General features: G+C 53.0%; 1 protein-coding gene across 5 annotated transcripts in view; it reads left to right on the top strand.

Annotated features, from left to right (window-relative positions):
* The window catches only part of KDM2B (lysine demethylase 2B), a 125376-nt gene that overhangs the window by 35242 nt on the left and 70750 nt on the right, over positions 1-19384 (top strand). For 2 of the 5 annotated variants that reach the window (XM_043557525.1, XM_043557526.1), the window contains exons 7-9: positions 5787-5880; positions 6854-7007; positions 15770-15885. In XM_043557525.1, coding sequence (XP_043413460.1) covers positions 5787-5880; positions 6854-7007; positions 15770-15885 — 364 coding nt within the window. Of the gene's footprint in view, positions 1-2131; positions 2369-2958; positions 3064-3540; positions 3695-5786; positions 5881-6853; positions 7008-15769; positions 15886-19384 lie in introns of those variants that run through there. The other 3 variants (XM_043557527.1, XM_043557528.1, XM_043557530.1) reach the window with 3 other exon arrangements.

A 19384-nucleotide genomic window follows, 5' to 3' on the forward strand; every position in this document is an offset into this window, starting at 1 on the left:
CATATGCTTCAGTGCAGGTAACAGGTGCAGCAGCTGAGTGTAAGACGGTAGGGGCTGGTGTGGATGTGGATAACTTCAAAAATTCATTCATTCATTCATTCATTTTGAGAGAGAAAGAGAGAGAGGGAGGGAGGGAGGGAATCCCATGCAGGCTCTGTGATGTCAGCACACAGCCCGACACGGGGCTTGAACTCACGGACCATGAGATTCTGACCTGAGCCAAAATCAAGAGCTGGACGCTTAGCCGGCTGAGCCACCCAGGTTCCCCCCCCAAATTCTTCTTAAGAAACAAAACAAAAAAACAAAACAGAGCTGGCCAAACCAAGCACATCGACGGTCTGGTTTGACCCATGAGGGCCACCAGTTAGAGGCCCCTGATCAGTTAAACAAATGGGAATGCTGAGTTCCAGGAGGGGGAAACATTTAGTCCAATGTCACACAGTTGGTTAGAATAATTATAGGGCTGTATTGGTGGGTGCTATACTTAACACAGATGAATCTGATGTGATCCCTGCTGGGGCTTAAGCTGAGGCATTTGTGACTAAAAAAGTAATAATAATTTTCCCGTGGGGACAGCCTGGTCCAGCTGTCAGGGCCTTCTCTCAGCTCATTTAACTCCATCTATATTTTGTGTGTGTCAAAGACCTTGCTCAAGAACACCCACTCAATGACTGGTGCTCAGATCCAAGGTGAGAGATATTTCTTGTCATACAATTTTTTCTTTTAAATAGACAGAACATACATATGGTGAAAAAATCAGCCAGTTGCAAAAAAGTTCACAGTATAAGCTCGTAGCAGGCCATTGGAGAGGTACTAATAGGCGGGCCATCCTGTAAATGACACCGGACACCAAAACCCTGGCCCAGGGAGTTGACCACCTTGAAATGGCTTCAATGCTCACTTCCCTAAAATGGGGATTATAGGGTTGTCTTATTTATTTATTTATTTATTTATTTATATTTTATTTATTATTTTTTGAAGATTTTATATTTTTAAGTAATCTCTACACCCGATGTGGGACTTGAATTTACAGTCCTGAGGTCAAGAGTCACGTGCTCTGCTGACTGAGCCAGCCGGGGGCCCCATGGTTGTTTTAAAGGTGTAATGATACCATGCATATAAGTAGCTGTTAGTATTAGCACTTGATAATTAGAGTCTATTAGTTAACATTGGTGGAGAGCCCCAGGAGATGGGGTTTGGCCAAAGACTTAAGAAGCTTGATTTCTGACCCTGCAGAGGTGTCCTGCCCCCTTGGGGTTTAGGGGAAGGGTGTGGGGACAGAATGGGAGGAGGGCTGTGGCCCTGGTGAGCATGCCCTGGAGGGTAGGACTTCTGATTTGAGCTGGACCATCTCCTGCAGCCGGAAGTCAGTGGTTGAGTTTGACTGTAACCTGCAGACACTGCTTCTTTGAGAGTCTTGGGATTTGCCAGGTTAAACTGGGAGGAGGCCTGAGAAACTCTGAGACAGTTTGCTTGGGTAAGCATCGTCACTGACTACGATAGAGACCTGGGTGGGTGAGCCTCTGCTTTCTCATCTGTAAAATGGGGACAATCTTGGGAATGACCTCAGAGGGTTGTGAAAATTGATTTAATAACCAAAGTATCATAGTGCCAGGTACTGTGTTAACATGTATATATCTCAGTGAATTCCTACAGTGATTCTATGATGCACGGTTACACAGCTACTAAGAGGGCAGGTAAGGGACATCTTAGAATGGAGAGTTGAACTTCAGGTCACCTCCCTGCCATTAGGATGAGAAAACCTGCTCAGGGAGGGAAAGTAAGTTGCCCAAGGTCACAGAGATAATCTGTTTTAGGGCCAGAGCAGCATAACCTGGTCTCCGAGCTGCCTGCCAGACCTGGGATCTGACACTCCCTCCAACCCCTAGCCGTGCCCCAATGGACACATGTAAGGAAGGTGGCTTTGCTGGGTGGTCACCTCCAGTAGCAGGACGGCGTCCACACTCCCTGAAAACGGGGGTACAGGGGTTCCTGAGCGCCCGCCTGCAGAGCTACCCTCGTGCCCCCACCCAGCCGAGGCGAGGGGGCGGCCGTGGGCGGCGGCGGCGGCCTCCCCTGGCGCTGGCCGGCTAGCTTCCCTGTCGCCGCCGCGGCCTCCCTCCTCCTTCCTGGCGGCTGCCGCGCCGCGCGGGTGTTCAGTTTCAGCGCGGGGATGAGCGCAGGCTGCGCCCAGCTCCCCGAGGAAGGAAGGAAGAGAGAGAGGGCTGCACAGTCCTCGGCCGGGCCCTGGCAGCGCCGTGGAGGGGGCTTGTCTCCGGTCTCCGGGGCTGGGCGCGCGTCGATCCTGCGCTGCCGAAGGGGACGCCCGGGAGCGGCGCTGCCGCCGCCGCCGCCGCCGCCGCCGAGGGTAACCGCGGACGCGCCGGGCGGGGCCGGGCGGGCGTCCCTGCGCTGCGCCCCGCGGGCCCGGGGCTACCCCGGGAGCCACCGCTCCTATGGGGCGCGCCGGGGCGGGGTGTGGGTCGCCTCCAGCCCGCGGGCTGCGCGGCCGGCGTCGCGGAGCAGCTCTTTGTGTCTCCCGGGGCTGCGTGTAAGTGTGTAGTGTGTGTGCGCGCGCGATCGGCGCCTCCAGCCCCGTCACCCGGTGCCAGCTTTTCCCAGGTTTCCCCCGCCAAGACCTTTGCCCGAAGGGATGCCGCCTGAGCCGCCCGGGGAGTTTCGCTAAGTTGGAGGGAAAAGGGCGGGGTGGGGTCGCCCGGCTTCCCCGGATCCCAGGCAGTGCCCCAAAGTTGGTGCTGCAGGTGCAGCGCCCCCTCCCATCACGCTCCTCCCCAGCCTGCGCGGGCCTTGGGAGGCGGGAACCCCCCAGAGGCTTAGCTCGGGGGCTCCTGATTCTCATCCCCCAACTTGGAGGGTGCGCTCCTGCACAGAAGCCACCGGGGCGGTGGGGGGTGGGGGGTGTTAAGGGGCGCGGCTTTCCGGGCAAGGGGCAGCCGAGGCGGAAGCCAGGCTGGCTGGCCGGCGGGGAGAGCTTAGCGGCCGTGGCACAGAGCCGGGGTGCCCATGTGACTGCGGTGTGCTTTGGAAGAGGAAGCTGTAGAGGTCAGTGCAAAGGCGTCACGCCAGAGCGAGCGGGAGCAGGAGTGAGGGGGGAGACCCGGAATGAGCGCGGGGCAGCTGGGAGGGCGGGGGTGGCGGCTGCAGGGGCCCCCTGGACAAAGCCGCCCTGTCACAGCCACCCTGGCCGCTCCAACGCATGCAATTGCCCGGCGGGAGGGGCGGCCCGGCCTAGCGGCCAGGAAATGAGGGACGTGGGAGGAGGGGCCTCTCTAGGAGAGGCGGGTCCTGGAAGTGGCGCCCCCAAGCTCCGAAGGGCCCCAGAGGATGCTGAAGGGTGACTGGGAGGGCAAATCAGACCCAAGCACAACTTGGAGAACTTTCCTCGCACATAGCTGCCGCAGCTCGTAGTGATTCTGTCCACGCGTGCTGGGGACGTTGGGGCCGGGGGTGGTGGTGGGGGGGTGGGGCGGGGGCAGTGCGGGAGGTTGGGGGGTGGTGACCGGTGTGGCCAGGCTAGCCTGGGGCCTGGTGCCCAAGAGACGCTCCTCTCCTCTCCTCGCGGGCACCTGGGTTGCTATCCAGCTGCAACTGAAGGAAGCAGATCTCCCACAAACACTTAAATTGTTTTCAGGAGGCTGTTTTCTGCTGAGGCCCCGAGGGGGTGGAAACCAAGGTTAGATTAAAAAAAGAAAAGAAGAAAAGCCAGACATAGAGGTGGTTTTAGGAAAATGAGGACTAATATTTTGAGGTGGTTTTTGGAGGGCAGGCTGGTGTGTCCGTGGGGGTGGGGTGGGTTAGGGCTTCACCCCCACTCCCCACCCCCATTTCCTTGGAGAGTAGAGGATCACTGGGGTCTTCAGAGTGGAGACCTGGCCCGGCGGTGCTGGGCGGAGGTGGGAGGGTGCAGAGCCCCAGCCGAGCTGGGACTTTAACAACCCCAGCGCCAGCCCCGCAGCCCGCGCCTGTCTTCGTGACAGGGCTGCGTCCTGTGCTGTCAACTACACCCCTCCGATGGGGTTGCTAGGCAGCAGGGCTCTGATGTGCGGGAAGGCCTTCTGATTTGTCAGCCTCCTGCAGACACATGGTTAAGGCTCCTTCCAGCCTATCCGGAGGAGGGACGCGGGGCACGCTGCCTGCATACTGCTGAGCCCCGGGTCCACCTGAATGTGAGGTGCAAAAGGCAGCTAGAGGGAGGGGGGCACCTGGAGCCCACCAGCCTCCTAACCAGCTCAGCCCCTAACTGCCCCCACCCCCATTATCTCCACTGGGGCTTGCTGCTGGCTCCTCCCTGTCAGTCCCTGCCCCATTCCTCCCCTCTTCCCCAAACCATGGAAAAGCAAAGTGCAGCGGGGAAAAGAGGTCAGTGGGGTAAGCATGTGTGTGTGGGCCTCCGGAGATGCCAAGGTGCATGAGCATGGGCCGTGGGGAGGCTGCCCCATCCGTGCTGCCGGTGGCTCTTGTGGGAAGGGATGGGAGGGGAAGAGGGGGCCCTGGCATCACTGACTGCCAGGCCTGGACTTGGAAGCCTGCTCTGCCCGCCCCCCCCCCCCCACTTAAGCTCTGCCCTCCCCCAGGAGGGCAGCATGGCAAGGGAGGAGGGAGGAGACTGGTGAGTTCCTGTAAGGAAGGGTGGGCTATCTGGCTGCTGCTGGAGCTCAGAGGAGGGGCTGCTGGCAGGTTCCTTCTTCCGAATTCACTTCCTTCACCCAAGTCTCTGAAGCCCAGGTTCTTCCCTCTGCCTGTCCACCACCTAACCCCAACATCTGTTAATCTCTTCCCCCACCTTTTTTTTAGCAGCTATATGGAGATATAATTCATGTACGATTCATCCATTTAAAGTGTACAATTCAGTGGTTCTTATGTTTACAGAGTTGTGCATTCACAGTCCATTTTGGGACGTTTTTATCACCCTAAAGTGAAACCCTGTACCCATTAGCAGTCACTCTCCATCCCTGCTCCCCCCCCCCCCCCCCCCCAGGCCCTGGCCACTAATCTACTCTCTCTGTAGATTTGCCTACTCTGTCCATTTCATATATGTGGAATCCTACACTGTGATCTTTTCGTGGCTGGTACCACGTACTTTGAGCTGCATTGCTCACTTCTCAGTCCCCTGCAGTTTGTCTTGCGATTTAACTTTTCCTGTGCAGTGCTCCATTAAGAGTGTCCCGTCCTGAAGGGTAGGTGTCTTAGGCATTCTTATGCCTTTCTCTAAGTGCCATGCCTAGGTCTGGGCTGGGCCGTGGGTTGGCTCTCAGTGATTGTTGAACGAATGAGGAGATGAATGGGGACTGGTAATTGGCAAGCCACGCAGGTGGTTTACAATGGAATTCCAGGGGGTCCAGCTGCTGCAAAGGGGACTGGCAGCTCAGGAGAGCTGCAGGTACAGGAAGGAGCTGGAAGGAGCAGAAAGGAAGCCTCTCACTGGGGTAGGAGTGGGGGCGGGGCCAGAGTAGAACTGTCTGTCAGGAAGGAACCAAGTGGCCTGTGGGTTTGTCAGCTCTCTCCTGGGAACCTGAAAACAAAAATGCCTCCCCCAGCCTTGGGGGCAGGTGGCCAATGCTTGAGATTCATCATCTGATCACAGGGGCTTCCCCCATGGGGAACTCCGATTAGAACTGGGTTTAAAAAGAAAAGAAAAGAAAAAAAATCCCCCAGTGTTAGCATTTGCAAAAGGGCAGCAGGTCAAGCATCTCTGAAGCTGTTCACTCACCTCCTGTGATTCAGGCGTTGAACTGTTTTTCTGCTCCCCTGCTTCTGTGCTGCAGATACTGTCTGATGAGCGTCAAAGGTTGTTTCACTGACTTCCACATCGACTTTGGAGGCACTTCTGTTTGGTACCATGTTTTCCGGGGTGGGAAGGTGAGTCGAACTGAGTTTCTTCAACTTCTGTATGTTCCTGACTGTTTCTTCCTGGAGGGGCTCGCTCCCCTCACCCACGCCCAGCCAGCCCTTGTCCTGTGACTGCTTTCAGGGCCACCTCCTCACTCTCTGTCTTCTCCTGGGGAGAAGGATCAAGAGTCAACTCTTCTGCATCACGTCTAGTGACCTGTTCGCACCTGCCCACCCAGTCCAGTGTTCTAAGCATCTCAGGCCAGATTAGAACTCCAGCTTTGGATCCCAAGATTTGCCAGCATTCATTTTGCCCACTGTAGTTTTTAGCTCCAGTACTGAGAACATTTAACGTAAAAAGTCTAGTTGCCAGCACCACCTGCGTTCATGAACATTTTACATGAGGGACAGGCGTCACCCAGAGAGAGGAGGTGGGGCGTGCATTCGGGATGCTCCCGCTGTGCTCGGCTCTGCATGTACCCTGCGCGGGTGTGGGTGCCTGAGAGTATGTGTGCTGTCCTGCTCGTCTGGGGCTGTGTGTAGGTTCGTTTTAACCAAACATGTTGGAAGAAATTCTGGGTAGGAAGTCATCCTGCCCGGTTCCAGATGTTTTCCTCCTTCTCCAGAGTGAACACAAGCTGGGTTTATTTATTGGGCCATTTGATCAGACAACTTAGGAAATTCCCTTCCTCTCCTTTCCTTACCTCCTCAACAAGCCTGTGGCTTAGGAGAAAGAATGTTCCTCTCAGTCCAGGAAGTCTACCCACCCTGGTTTTGCAGTGGGAATGGAGATTTCCTAAAGGCAGGCCAAGGGTGTCCCAGGACGGTGGCACAGCCCCCCTGCCACCTCAGAGACCCTTAGGGGCCTGGTCCTGGAGGCGGTGCCCTGTCTTCCCCCCACTCCCAGGCAGGTGGGGCTGCCTCTCTGGGTTGCGGCACAGCCTGGAAGGAATCCAGGACTTTGGCCCGGATCTTCAGCTGATTGCCTCCTTTTCCTCCCAAGATCTTTTGGCTGATTCCTCCAACCCTACACAATTTGGCACTGTACGAGGAGTGGGTGCTATCAGGCAAACAGAGTGACATCTTCCTGGGAGACCGCGTGGAGCGATGCCAAAGAATTGAGCTGAAACAGGGCTACACGTTTTTCATCCCTTCCGGTAGGTTCCGGCCAAGGCTGGCGCTGGGCTCTCCCTCGGCGCCTGGCTCTCCCAGCACTGGGAGAAGGCTCCCGCATCCCTGGGGCCTCAGCCAGGGTTTCGGGCCAAGGAACGGGGTTCTGTGGGCCTCGTGGCATTTGGCAGTCCCTGACAGGAGTAGGCCTCAGGCTGTAGGGAAAAACAGCCCCCTTTCTCTCTCACGTCTAACCTGTGTCTCCCCGCCTGTGGGAAAAAGCATAGGGCCCTCCCTCAGGGGAAGAGTGAATGGTTTCCCTAGGACTTCCTGTGGAAATTTCCGTGTGAGGGGATGACAGTGGCACTGTGGGGAGGGGGTAGGTTCACCCCCTTGAAGGAGGAATTGGGTTGTTTATCCAAGGAAGCAAAGTATGGAGGTTGCAGTCCAAGGCAGGTTCTGGGAAAGGGCAGACCCCAGGGCCGGGAGCTTTACGGGGGTGCCTGAAAGCCTAGGGAATGGACAGAGGGCAATGTGGCATTGGGGAAGGACCTGGTGTGGCAGCCTCCTTCCAGCAGAAGTAGGTGAAATGTAATTGAGGTCAGTGTCAGCTCTTGTACTTGGACTCCCCCTGCCTCCAAAAGAAAAATTAAGAAGAAAAAAGAAAAAGAAATTAACACTGCAAGTATAGTAGAGGGCAGTCATTAAGAGCACTGGCCCTGGAGCCAGACTGCACGGCCTTAGTTTAATTTTCAGATGTACTGCTTTTAAGTTGTGGCTTTATGGAAGTGACTTAACCTCTCTGAGCCTTGGTGTTCCTGTCTGTAAAATGGGAGTGAGACTTCCCAGGGTGGTAGTGAGGACTGGAGTGAGCTAAGACCTACATGCCTACAGCTCTTTGGAGAGCCTATAGTTCTTGGACAGTTACAGGGTGAGTCACCAGTGAGTATGACAGATGCCCTAGGGATCAGGGAGTGCAGTCTTTGGCTGCATTAATGGAAACATTTTACCCAGGATGAGGGAGGTGACAGTCCCACTGTGTAGAGTAAGGGAGTCAGGTCACATATAGGAGGTAAGTCGACCTAAAGAGTCTGGATACCATACCAGGTGAGATGAATTTGCCTTTTTTTTTTTTAAGTGTATTTATTTATTTTGTAAGAGAGTGAGAGAGACAGAGAGAGAGAGAGAGAGAGCATGACTGGGGAGGGGCAGAGAGAGAGACACACACAGATTCTGAAGCGGACTCTAGACTCCAAGCTGTAAGCACAGAGCCCAATACAGGGCTCTAACTCACAAACCGTGAGATCATGACTTGAGCCAAAATCAAGAGTTGAATGCTTAACCAACTGAGCCACCCAGGGGCCCCCAGGTGAGATAAATTTGAAGGAGGAATTGTGTGGTTTTACCCAGGGGAGTAAAGGTGTAAGGGAACAGCAGTCAGCTAGTTGTTGTCTTCTGCAAGAAGAGGTATAGCCAAGTAGTGTTGGAATGACTTGCTCAGCTAGGTAGTGAGCTCCCTGTCACTGGATATATACGAGTAGAAGCTCTATATATGGCTGTGCCAAGGAGGCTGCAGGAAATTTGCCACTGAGTGGAGGCTTGAACCTTAGGAGTATCCTTTGAAGCGCTTAAGATCCATTGGAGGGAGAAGCTGGTCACACTTAAGTTTCTGAAAGTTGGGTTGGAAGCTGGTCTTGGGTCTGGACATCAAGTGCTAGTGGCAAGTGAGGAGGGGGCCGTTATGGTAGCAGCTCCCACTGAGGGGATAGGGCCTGCACACTTGGGCTCTTCTAGAAAGTTGGGCAGAAAGTAGAGATTTCACTATTAGGGAAATTGGGGATTTGGAAATGGTAGGGTTTAGTGGGGATGACTTTGTTACCATGGACCCAGGTCCATCCTCAGACTTGGGGGAGGGGAGGGACCCCTGTTTGGGACAGGAATGGGTTGCAGTTGGTGGGCAGCATTTATGGTACATACCCTGGCAGATGTGGCATTGAGAATCGGGAAGGAAGCGGTACCCTTCTAAGATGTGGTCAAGCCACTTGTAGGTATTAGAGGATAAGCTGTGATGATTCAAGGGAACCCAAAGGAACTTTGGGCTGGTCTCTGCCCCTGTCTGCGCCTCAACTGTCCAATCTCTTCAATGGGAGTCAGTGGGCTAAACTGTGAAACCCTCAAGGTGCTTCCCAACCCAGCCCCCCTGAGTGCAGGCCTCCTAATCTCTCTGGGAAGACTGGCCTTCTTTCCTCAGGGCCGTTGGCAGAGTTGGGAGGTGTTTCATTGGTTTCCCTCAGTCTGGGATGGGAAGGGTGTGCCTTTTGGGGGCTTAGCGAGTTGGAAAAGGTCTTGAGAAGCAGAGGTGTGAGTGTTTGTTGACGGCAAGAGCGGGATTTGAAGTACAGTTAGCAGATGTTGAGTTAGATCCCAGCCAAGACTCCTGGGCACTGAAGGTTGTGAGTGACACATCAGGATGTTTGGGAAGGAAAAAAGGGACAGTTAGAATTTGTCACTGGGGGTACCCGTGGTTCCCAAGCATTGATTTCAGTGACCGTTAGGAGGGGGAGGAGTTGGGAGCTTATAGTTACAAACTTATAGTTTTCCTAAAGATGGATGTTAATGAAAAAAAAAAACAACAAAAAACCAAGGGTGCCTGGGTGAATCAGTTAGTTAAGCGTCCGCCTTTAGCTCAGGTCATGATCTCACAGTCCGTGAGTTTGAGCCCCACATTAGGCTCTGTACTGACAGCTCACAGCCTGGAGCCAGCTTTGGATTCTGTGTCTCCCTCTCTCTCTGCCCCTTCCCTGCTCATGTTCTGTCTCTCTCTGTCTCAAAAATAAATAAAAACATTAAAAAATTTTTTTTCTTTTTAAAAAGTACCAAAACACCCAGGGGGCACCTGGGTGATTCAGTCAGTTAAGCATCTGACTCTCGGTTTCAGCTCAGGTCATGATCTCATAGTTTCATGTGTTCAAGCCCTGCATTGGGCTCTGCACTGACAGCAAGGAGCCTGCTTGGGATTCTCTCTCTGCCCCTCCTCCATTCACGCTGTCTCTGTCTGTCTCAAAAATAAATAAATAAACGTAAAAAAAATAAAAACAGGGGCACCTGGGTGGCTCAGTAGGTTAAGTGTCTGACTTTGGCTCAGGTCACGCTCTCACAGTTCATGGGTTCGAGCCCTGTGTTGGGCTCTGTGCTGACAGCTCAGAGCCTGGAGCCTGCTTCAGATTCTGTGTCTCCTTCTCTCTCTGCCCCTTCCCTGCTCTCTCTCTTTCTCTCTCAAAAATAAATAAATGTTAAAAAAAAATTAAAAAAAACCAAACACCTGGCATCTACTAGTGCTGATTTTCATGAATGGGAGATGATTCTGACACTAAAAATTTGGAAGTATGTAATTTCAGAATAATGGCCAGTACTTTAAATTTGATAGTTTTGAGTTTATGAAAATGTATACCATCTTCATTTTCCTCATTGTGTTGCCAGCCAGTGAAAATTGAAGGACCAGGGTTTTGTGGTCACTGAGGTAGACGGCCACCTGGGGATTCTTCCCAGCACCCACGCCCCCTGAGCTGTGTGCAGACACACATCTGAGAGTTAGGGTGGTTGGGGTGTGGCTTTGGGTGGAGAGTTGGAGAGACAGCCGTGGGCAACACAGCCCCCTGCATGTGGGTTTTCTGTATCGGGAGTAGAAAATCTAATTCTGGCATTTCTCATCTCTGACGTGGGTTTTTGTCCCCACAGTGTGACTTTAGACACGTGACCTCTTACCTGATGCTGGCTTCACGTCTGCCCATGGGTCGTTCAGCAAGTCTTCAACTCAACGCTAATGGGAGGCTACTGGCATGGGAGGGTTTTAAATGTTACGGTCTTCGTGAGACGTGCTTTCACTCTTTTCTTCTTGTGTCTGGAGTGAAGAGGTTGGGTATTGGCTGTGCTGTGGGTGTGGGTGGTTCTCAGGCCTCATTCCTGGGTGGTCCAGGAAAGCTGCCTGGAAGAGGCAGACCTGAAGGTGGCTGAAGAGTGAGATGATCTCAAGAAAGGGGCCTGGGTTTGTCCTGTTGATGAGGCAGAGGCAGTGGGAATACAGTTGCCTCCCCAAGGTACACAGTCAGGGTCAGAGTGGCCAGTGAGTTACCCAGATTCAGCCTAATCATTAGGTGTAAGGAAAGCTTGAGGTGGAAATCATCACCAAGGAGCAGGAAGTCAGAGAGACCCGGTGACCTCTTTTTTCTTTGTGTGAGGGGACCTGTGGCCAATGCCTTGACCACGTTGATGGGCTCAGCCTCTTTCTCTGGCTGCACCAGCTTAATGAACTATAGCTAATGGTAATAGTAACTCACATTACTGAGCAGCATTTTTTTTTTTTAATTTTTTTTTTCAACGTTTTTATTTATTTCTGGGACAGAGAGAGACAGAGCATGAACGGGGGAGGGGCAGAGAGAGAGGGAGACACAGAATCGGAAACAGGTTCCAGGCTCCGAGCCATCAGCCCAGAGCCCGACGCAGGGCTCGAACTCATGGACCGTGAGATCGTGACCTGGCTGAAGTCGGACGCTTAACCGACTGCGCCACCCAGGCGCCCCTACTGAGCAGCATTTTACATTTATTACTTACCTTTTTGTGAGCATGTAGGGAGCAACTTATTTTCCCTCTGCCTTTTAAGTAACGAAGGTTCCTGGGGCCCAGAGAGGTGAATAGACTGGTCCAAGCTCACACAGTTAATAAGCAACAGACCAGGGCAAGAACCCAAGTGTGTCTAGTTTCAGAGCCGACCTCGTCCTCCTTTAGCCTGGGAGTCAGCAGACTTGGGATCTGGTCTTCCTTCTCGGCTATGAGACTTTGGGAAAATTATTTGCTCATTTAACAAACTTTCTTAAGGGCCCACTGGCAGTGTGGAAGGTGGTAGGGAAGCTGTAAGATAGATTCTGTCTGTCCTGAATGTATGTCCAGCCAGGTAGCAGCCAGAATGGTGGAGCCCAAGTATAGGGACCTGGGAAGGGCCCTGGGGTCAGTGGCTTGGACTGACCTGAAAGTATTTCCCATCTTTGCTTTGTAGTAAGAATCACCCATGATCCAGAATTCACAGGCAACCCTAGGTATTTCTTAGACTTGGGCCAGTCTGAGAAAAAGTAACCCAAAGCTACTTAATAGCGTAATGTAGCTTGGGCCTCAGATGACCCACCTATAAAATGGGTACAGAGCAGGGAGAGAGGGTGGAAGTGAAGAAGACTGGATGTGAGATAGAGGGTGGTTGTGCTCAGGGAAACGAGATAACTGCTGCTCACCTCCAGCCAGTTAAAGATGAGAATGGCCTGTGGGGCCATCTTCCTATTTTTCTAGAGAAGGAAACAATTCAGCTTGTCTTGAGAAATTTCCCCATTACTTTTTTTTTTTTTTAATTTTTTAACGTTTATTTATTATTGAGAGACAGAGAGCGTGAGCAGGGGAGGGGCAGAGACAGGGGGAGACACAGAATCCGAAGCAGGCTCCAGGCTCTGAGCTGTCAGCACAGAGCCCAATGAGGGGCTCGAACTCACAAGCCGTGAGACCATGACCTGAGCCGAAGTTGGACACTCAACCTACTGAGCCACCCAGGTGCCCCTGGAAATTTCCCCATTTCTGTAACACATGTGGGTCAAACTAAGCACGCTCCTGAGTCTGCTGCAGCCTGTGACCTGCCACTTTGGGACCCTGGTACCAACTATGAGGTCCTAGAAAGGAAAGGGCATTCTTGCTTCATCTTGGCAGCTGCACTGCCCAGCCTGGGACCTGGCCTAGCTCAGCGAAGGAAGCAGGTCATGGCCCTCTGTGAGATGCCCCCAAGTTCTGTGATTTTTGGGTTTACCCCTACAGCAGCCACAAAGAGAGACAAGTGTGGATGGAGCGGGTGGGCTTTGGTTTCTGAATCCCGAGTGTTTGGGTTGTGGGTAAGACTCCATGTGTCCCACTGTCCCTCAGGTCCCAGGGAACCACCCGTCGGTAGGTTTTATGGGTCGCCTGCTTTTCTTCCACAATTGATCTGTCCCTTGTCGCTTGGCCTGAATAGTCTCCATTATTGCCTTCATGTTGTTGGTGACTCTGGCCTGGAAGCAAGAGACAGATGCCAGCCTCCACAGCCCAGTCACCAGCTTGGGACACCTGCTCTCTCATGCTTCCTGGGATGCAGCCAAGGAGATGCCATCGGGAGAGCGGGGATGGATGGGGCCTATGAATACTGTTATTCCTCCTTGGTTCTTCCTGAGGGGAGTATGAAAGTCATGGAGTAGATTTGAGGAAGGCTGGGGGAGGCAGTGCCTAATCCATTTGAGGCTGCCTGACCCACCTGTGAGGCCCTGGCTTGGGGACAAGAGGAGAGTTGGTAGAAGCTTCTAAAAGCCCTTGAAATTCCCTGCCGCTCCACTTGAAACAGAACCTCTCTTCTGTTTCCCTCTTTTGTTCACATGGCAAGGTAGCAGGTGTACATCAGGTGTGTCTGCATTTCCACCTGATAGGACGGAAGGGAGACTCCAGGGCTGATAAATGCAGATATACGTGGGCATCACTGTTTGCAAAGCCCTGGAGATGGACGAGACTACCATGAATATCAGTGGCAGTTGCTTCCATGGACTGAGCTCTTGCTCACCAGATTCCCTGCAAAGGAGGCAATGATCTCCCTCATTTAACGTGGGCAGGTGAAGGCCAGGAGAGGGGTGGTCAAGAGTCCGACATCACATGGTGAGTTGGCCATGGGACAGTTTCCAGCCGAGGTCCCGGGACTTGGGCTTTCTGTAGGGTGCTGGGTGGGTGTGTGAAGAGCATAGGAACAAGACCCAGGAATCTTTGCCCCATTCAGGCTTCACCCCACCCTGTGCATTTACCTGACCCTGGAGGTCCTAGGTCCCAGTCTTAGGAAGTGATGCTTAAATAACATTCATGGTGGTAACAGGAACAATAATAGCGTAGTGCTGCTCGACAAAGATACAAAAATGGACAGCTGAGAAAATCAGCTGGTACCCAGCTGAGGTCGAGAGGCTGAAGTAGATGTGGAAACTGAGGCTTTAAAGGCAGCAGCTGTACTTGTCCTGCACAGAGGTGTGAAGGTGGTGGGGAAGATGTCCACAAGGGCCGGAGATGTGGGGAGCTCACAGCAGCACCGGGTTTCAGAGAGCCTTCGTTCTCATGCTCTTGGCTGTCGGTTTTCTCTGCCCACCTCGGGGACCGCCAGCTCATCCCACCCTCTGCCCAGCAAGGGAGGACCAGCACCCCGAGTGTACAGATGGCAGCAGTGGCCTCCCAGCTCTCTTCCCAGGTGGCACCTTTGCTTCTGGCAGCCATGGCCACCGGTGGCTGCCTGTGACTCAGGGCTGGCGTGTTTTGGGTGCATGGTAGGGGAGGTCTCTGTAATTTTCCTCCGAGCAAACAAATTATGCATATAGGTTGGAGAAGAGGGGTCAGAGAAGAGGAGATGTGGGCACCTGGACTTGGGAATCTCAGGGCTTGGGCTGCCCTTTCTGTCCTCTTTCCCCTCTGCTGATCCCGTCTTTCACTGGGAGTCTGTCTACCTCTAGCTGTCCTTGTCTCACCTCTGTCTCTCTTGTTTCTCTCTGCGTGTCTCTTTTTGCCTTCCCAGAATGTTTGCAGGCCCCGTCTCCTGGGGCCTGCACGCCTGGTGCTAAGCCTGTGATAGAGAGATGGTGCATCGCGGTTAAGAACGGAGGTGCTAGCTCTTGCCAGCTGTGACTTCATTCAGCAAGTGACTTACCTTCTCTTAGCCTTGGTTTCAGCATCTGTAAATGGGAGTGGAATACTTCCTGTCCCCTAGCCTCACACTGTTACAGTAGGCTAGAGGTGCATGTGGGTCTGTTGAGCACCTGAAACGTGTGTTAGTTACTTGGGGAGGGAATTGTGGGGTTTGATTTCTCTGGCCTTCAAGGACCAAGTGAGGCTGACTCCCTGGGTTCCAAACCTTATAGGTGACTTCACTTCTCTGTGCCTCAGTCTTCTTTTCTGTAAGTTGGGGATGAATGTGGTATATATCTCTTAAGGATTTTGTGGGCATTAAGTGAGATAAGTTCTGTAAAGGCTTTAGCCCAATGCCTGGCACAGGGGCAGCCTTCAGTTTTATCCCCAGGATTACTAGGCCAGGCTTGCTTGGAGCTCAGGGGGACGAAAAAGCCGTGTCCCAGGCCATTAAAAGGGCTGCGTTCGGCAGGAGAAAGACTTGTCAGCAGCTGTAGGGCAGAGCAGAAGCAGAATTGATGTGGGGGCACAGGTGTCGTGTGGCTAAGATGACCACCTGGAAACGGGCCTTGGGGGATTTTAGTGGCAGGAGGTGGCCTCAGGCAGGAAAGTTTCTGGGTTCTGCAGTTTTTGCAAGGTGTCATTCCTGCATTGTGGCCCCAAGCAATCCTTTGTGACTCCCCCCGAGATGAGTGGTCACTGGGATGCTGAGGAAGAGGCTCAGGAGCTATGAGCAGCCTTGAATAAGGGGTGTCCCGCTCTCTGGAAGGGGCACAGGGCCTGCCTCTTTTGGCTGCTGCGGCCCGGTCCGCCACAACATGGCGAAGCCTTTGTCAAGGCCCTCAAGCTGCCAGCCACCCGTCTTGAGCCGACCAGGAGTTACTACCTGCAGAAGTCCATCAGGGCTGTGTATGTGAGTCCTCTCAGCCAGCCAGGAACCTTGCCTTCCGCATCAGGCAGCCCGAGTATCCCCGATTCTAGCCCTGGGTGCTCCCCTGGGCCTCCTGTGATCTTCTGCATGCTTCCATAGGGTGACCCTCCCCGGTGGTCCAGGAGCCAGTGGCTGACCCTCTCTGTGCCCTCCTCACCCCAGGTTGGATCCACGCAGTCTACACTCCTGTAGACTCTCTGGTATTTGGTGGAAACATCCTGCACAGCTTTAACGTGCCCATGCAGCTGCGGATCTACGAGATTGAGGACAGAACACGGGTAAGGCGGCTTCCTTCTCTCCTCGTGGGATTGCCCAGCTCCTGAACTCTGCCTGGCGCTTGGGGTGTGTGGGACGAGTCGTTCCACAGTCCTCCGTGGTTCCCCCTTCCCTGCTGCTCCCTGCCTCAAGTGGGGGCCTTGGTCCTTGCTGGGGGCTGTCTGCAAGAGCCCCACCCAGAGCCCCTGGAGTTTCTGTTCACCTCCAGGCCAGTGGCAGCCAAAACCCCCTTGTCAAAGAGGAAGTATCTGTTGAGAAAGCACCGTGAGATATCGGGAACGTTGCTTCTTCTTCTCACGTGTAGAGAGGGATGCAAGGGCGTTGGGAGGGATTTTATGGTTGTTCCTGCTGTGGTTTGGAGGGGGGCTGGGACCTTGGAAAGGTCAGCTCTTGACCTGGTGTCTCCTCTACCCACGGACCCCAAATGTGATGTAGTGCCCCAAGGAAGCCAGTATCTGTGGGTCCCCCGGGTATTGTCTCTAAGCTCTGCCTCTGTTTGCTTACAGAGTTGGCGGGGCGGGGTGGGGGGGGGGTTCATTTTCTTCTTGAGAGTAACGGTTTCTCAGACATAGGGAATCCCCGCCCCCCACCCCCCAGGACCAGGGGCTGAGGCTTAAACACCTGACGTGTGCCCTCTGCTCTGCTCAATGAGTTTCCTCTGGAAAGCACTGGCTGCTTGCATGCACCCTCTCTCCCATTGTGGAACTCGGCCAAGAGTCCCAAGGCATCTGAGACAGGTCTGAGGTTGGGCAACTGGGACCAAGAGGACCCATTCCTTCTTCTTTCCTCTTATAGTTGTTCAAATATTCATTTCTTTTCTCTATTGAGATTCATTCCACGTACCATAAAACTCACCAGTTATGGTGCACAATTCAGTGGCATTTAGCGTATTCACCATGTTGTGCGGCTACCACCTCTAATTCAAGGACATTTTCATCACCCCAGAAAGAAAACCGCTACTCATTAGCAGTCACCTTCCATCATCTCCCTCGCCCGGCCTGTGGCAACCAACAGCCTGCTTTCTGTCTCTACAGATTTGCCTGTTTTGGACGTTTCATAGACATGGAATCCTATATCGTGTCCTTGTGTGATTGGCTCCTTTCACTTTGCATGATGTTTTAGGGTTCATCCACGTTGAAGCAGATGTCGGTGCTATGTTCCTTTTTTATGGCTGACTCATATTCCGTTGTATGGCTTGACCACATCATGTCTTCTTGGGCTTTGCCTCAGAGGTGACTTTTTTGCCCCAGAGAGGTAATGTCATGTCTGGACACTAAAGAAGCATCAACTTGAGGCAGATGCTCTGAGCCTGGGGTCCCTGCCTTTCTTGGTCTTGTTTTTAGGTCCTGGTCTGCACGGAATCATGTAAGTGAGCCAAAATCTTAGCTACTGTGTGTGTATTTGGCCTCTCTAACAGTCCCGACATTGAGGGACCTTGTCCAGGGCTTTCCTGGGAGTAGCATTGAGCTCTATGCAGTGGTCAGGTGTGCCTCATCTCCAGATTGGCGGGTTTGCTGCTGGGAGGCCTGGGTCTGCAGAATTTGGGTCTTGTTTTGTGGATTTTCATGCCTCTTTTCTCTGTCGTCTGCCCACCATCCCTTTCCTGGTCTGGTGGATGCTGCCCCGTGGCATTCTGGAAAAAGGCACCATTTGGGTGTGAGTGGTGATCTCGTAGTCTGGGTCAAGTGCTGTCTGGGGCTTCGGCCAACTGTTCTTTGGCCAGCCCTGAAGAATGGGCCAGTTTGTGTGTTAGCTGACTAGGGAGGCGTGGGATAGAAAAGGAGAAATCTAGAAGTGAGGCCCGCGACTTTCCAGCCAATTCCTGAAAGCCAGAGTCAGGCTGGGATTTCTAAAGGCTTTGGCAACTTGCTTGGCAGCTGTCCTCTCCCCCAGGGAATCCGAATTGCACATCTCAGTGGATTTGGGCCTCATCATTCCATTAGGAGCCCAGCTCTTCTCCCCTGCTGGGTGGGAGGCTGGAGGGAGGGTAATAGTGCGGAACCCCCAGCGTCACGCCAAGTTCCTGTAGAATATCATGCCCACATTGAGATGAGTGTGGTGGGGTCTCCTCCCCCAAGGCCCACTGTCCCTGTCGTCTGAGTGGGCACCCCATCTGGTTTCCCTGAAGCAGGTTGATGGGCGGGGGGCTGGCGGGCAGTCTGGGCTGGAAGCATCGGCAGGCTGTTTAATCTGCTTTGATTTCTGGTCTTTGGAGAGGGCTTGGCTACAAGGCCCAATTGTTTATGTCTTAGGAGCCAAAGCAGACAAAAGATGCTGGGGAGAGAGCACGGGAATCCAGATAAAATGCCAGGGCTCCTTGTCAGCTCGCTACAGCTTAATTCTTTACATCCCTGTGAGCTTTCTTAAGAAGGTTATGGTCATTTAAAAATAGTTTTTCAAGAGCCCCTAAAAGAGGGCTTTGCTTGGAAACCAAAGGCAGGGGGTGGGACAGGAAACTGTCAATCTTTAAGCCCCATGGTGTGGATTTGTCTAAGAAAAAGAATTTGCCTTTGTGGCCCAACGTGGGGAAACCCCCTCCCATCCAGACCAGGGGAACCCCAAGGTTCTCCTATGTCTAGGAAGCCATGTCTCACTCGCTAGGATTTTAATTTGGGGAGAGGGGTTCATAGGTGGCTTGACCCTGCTGCCCATGAGGCCTTACCCTGCAAGGGCCTGGTGGTCTGCATGTGTAGAAACCCACATGCATGCCCCCCACCCCCCCACCCCCCGTGTGGATTAAATCCTCTTGTTCTAAAGATGCAGGGAGTTAAAGAACTACAAAGAATGGGTGTGTTGCATGTTTATTATTTGAAGATAACGTCTCAGCAACTATCGCTACGTATTTTTAACTCCAGTTAGGTTCATAAGGGACAGGGATGGTCCAGTTGGTCATTCATTAAACTGCCGTCTCTCTTATGTTTATCTTTTTTTTTCCCCCCTAATGGCTCTAGTGAAAGCAGCTTTCTCAGGAAAGGTAACACCACACACTCCATTCCCTCTCAGCCAGTGAATCTATTTGGAAATTGCAAATAATTTTCCCTTCCTCTCCTCTTTCCTCTACCATTGGATTTTTTTTCCCATTTACTTTTTTTTTTTCCAGGAGAAAAACAAATTTTAAGACACTTCCACCCACCCTCATATTTTAGTTTTTCAAGTCCCTTGAAACCCGGGAGTTCTAGATGCACCGAAACACCTTTGGTTCTGATCTCCTGAGGTCACTCAGCTCTAAGAGGAAGGGCTAAGGCCGAGTGCTACTCGCATGGGCCTTTGGGAACTCAAAGCTACCCCTTGAGATCCGCTGATAGATTGATTACCCCCCAGGCTAGGAGCGCTGCATGCTTTCTGACTGCCTTGCCTTTCGGTGAACAACTCAATTTGGTGAGGCTCGGAATTTGTCAACAAGTAATGTTGAGCAATCGTGTGTTTAATGTTCCCAGGCATGTGGCTGAAACCTTTTGAAGGCGAAGGGTGGAAGGCGACAACCCGTTTGTAAGTCAATTC

Source organism: Prionailurus bengalensis, chromosome D3 (genome assembly GCF_016509475.1).
Source record: "Prionailurus bengalensis isolate Pbe53 chromosome D3, Fcat_Pben_1.1_paternal_pri, whole genome shotgun sequence".
Lineage (NCBI taxonomy): Eukaryota > Metazoa > Chordata > Mammalia > Carnivora > Felidae > Prionailurus > Prionailurus bengalensis.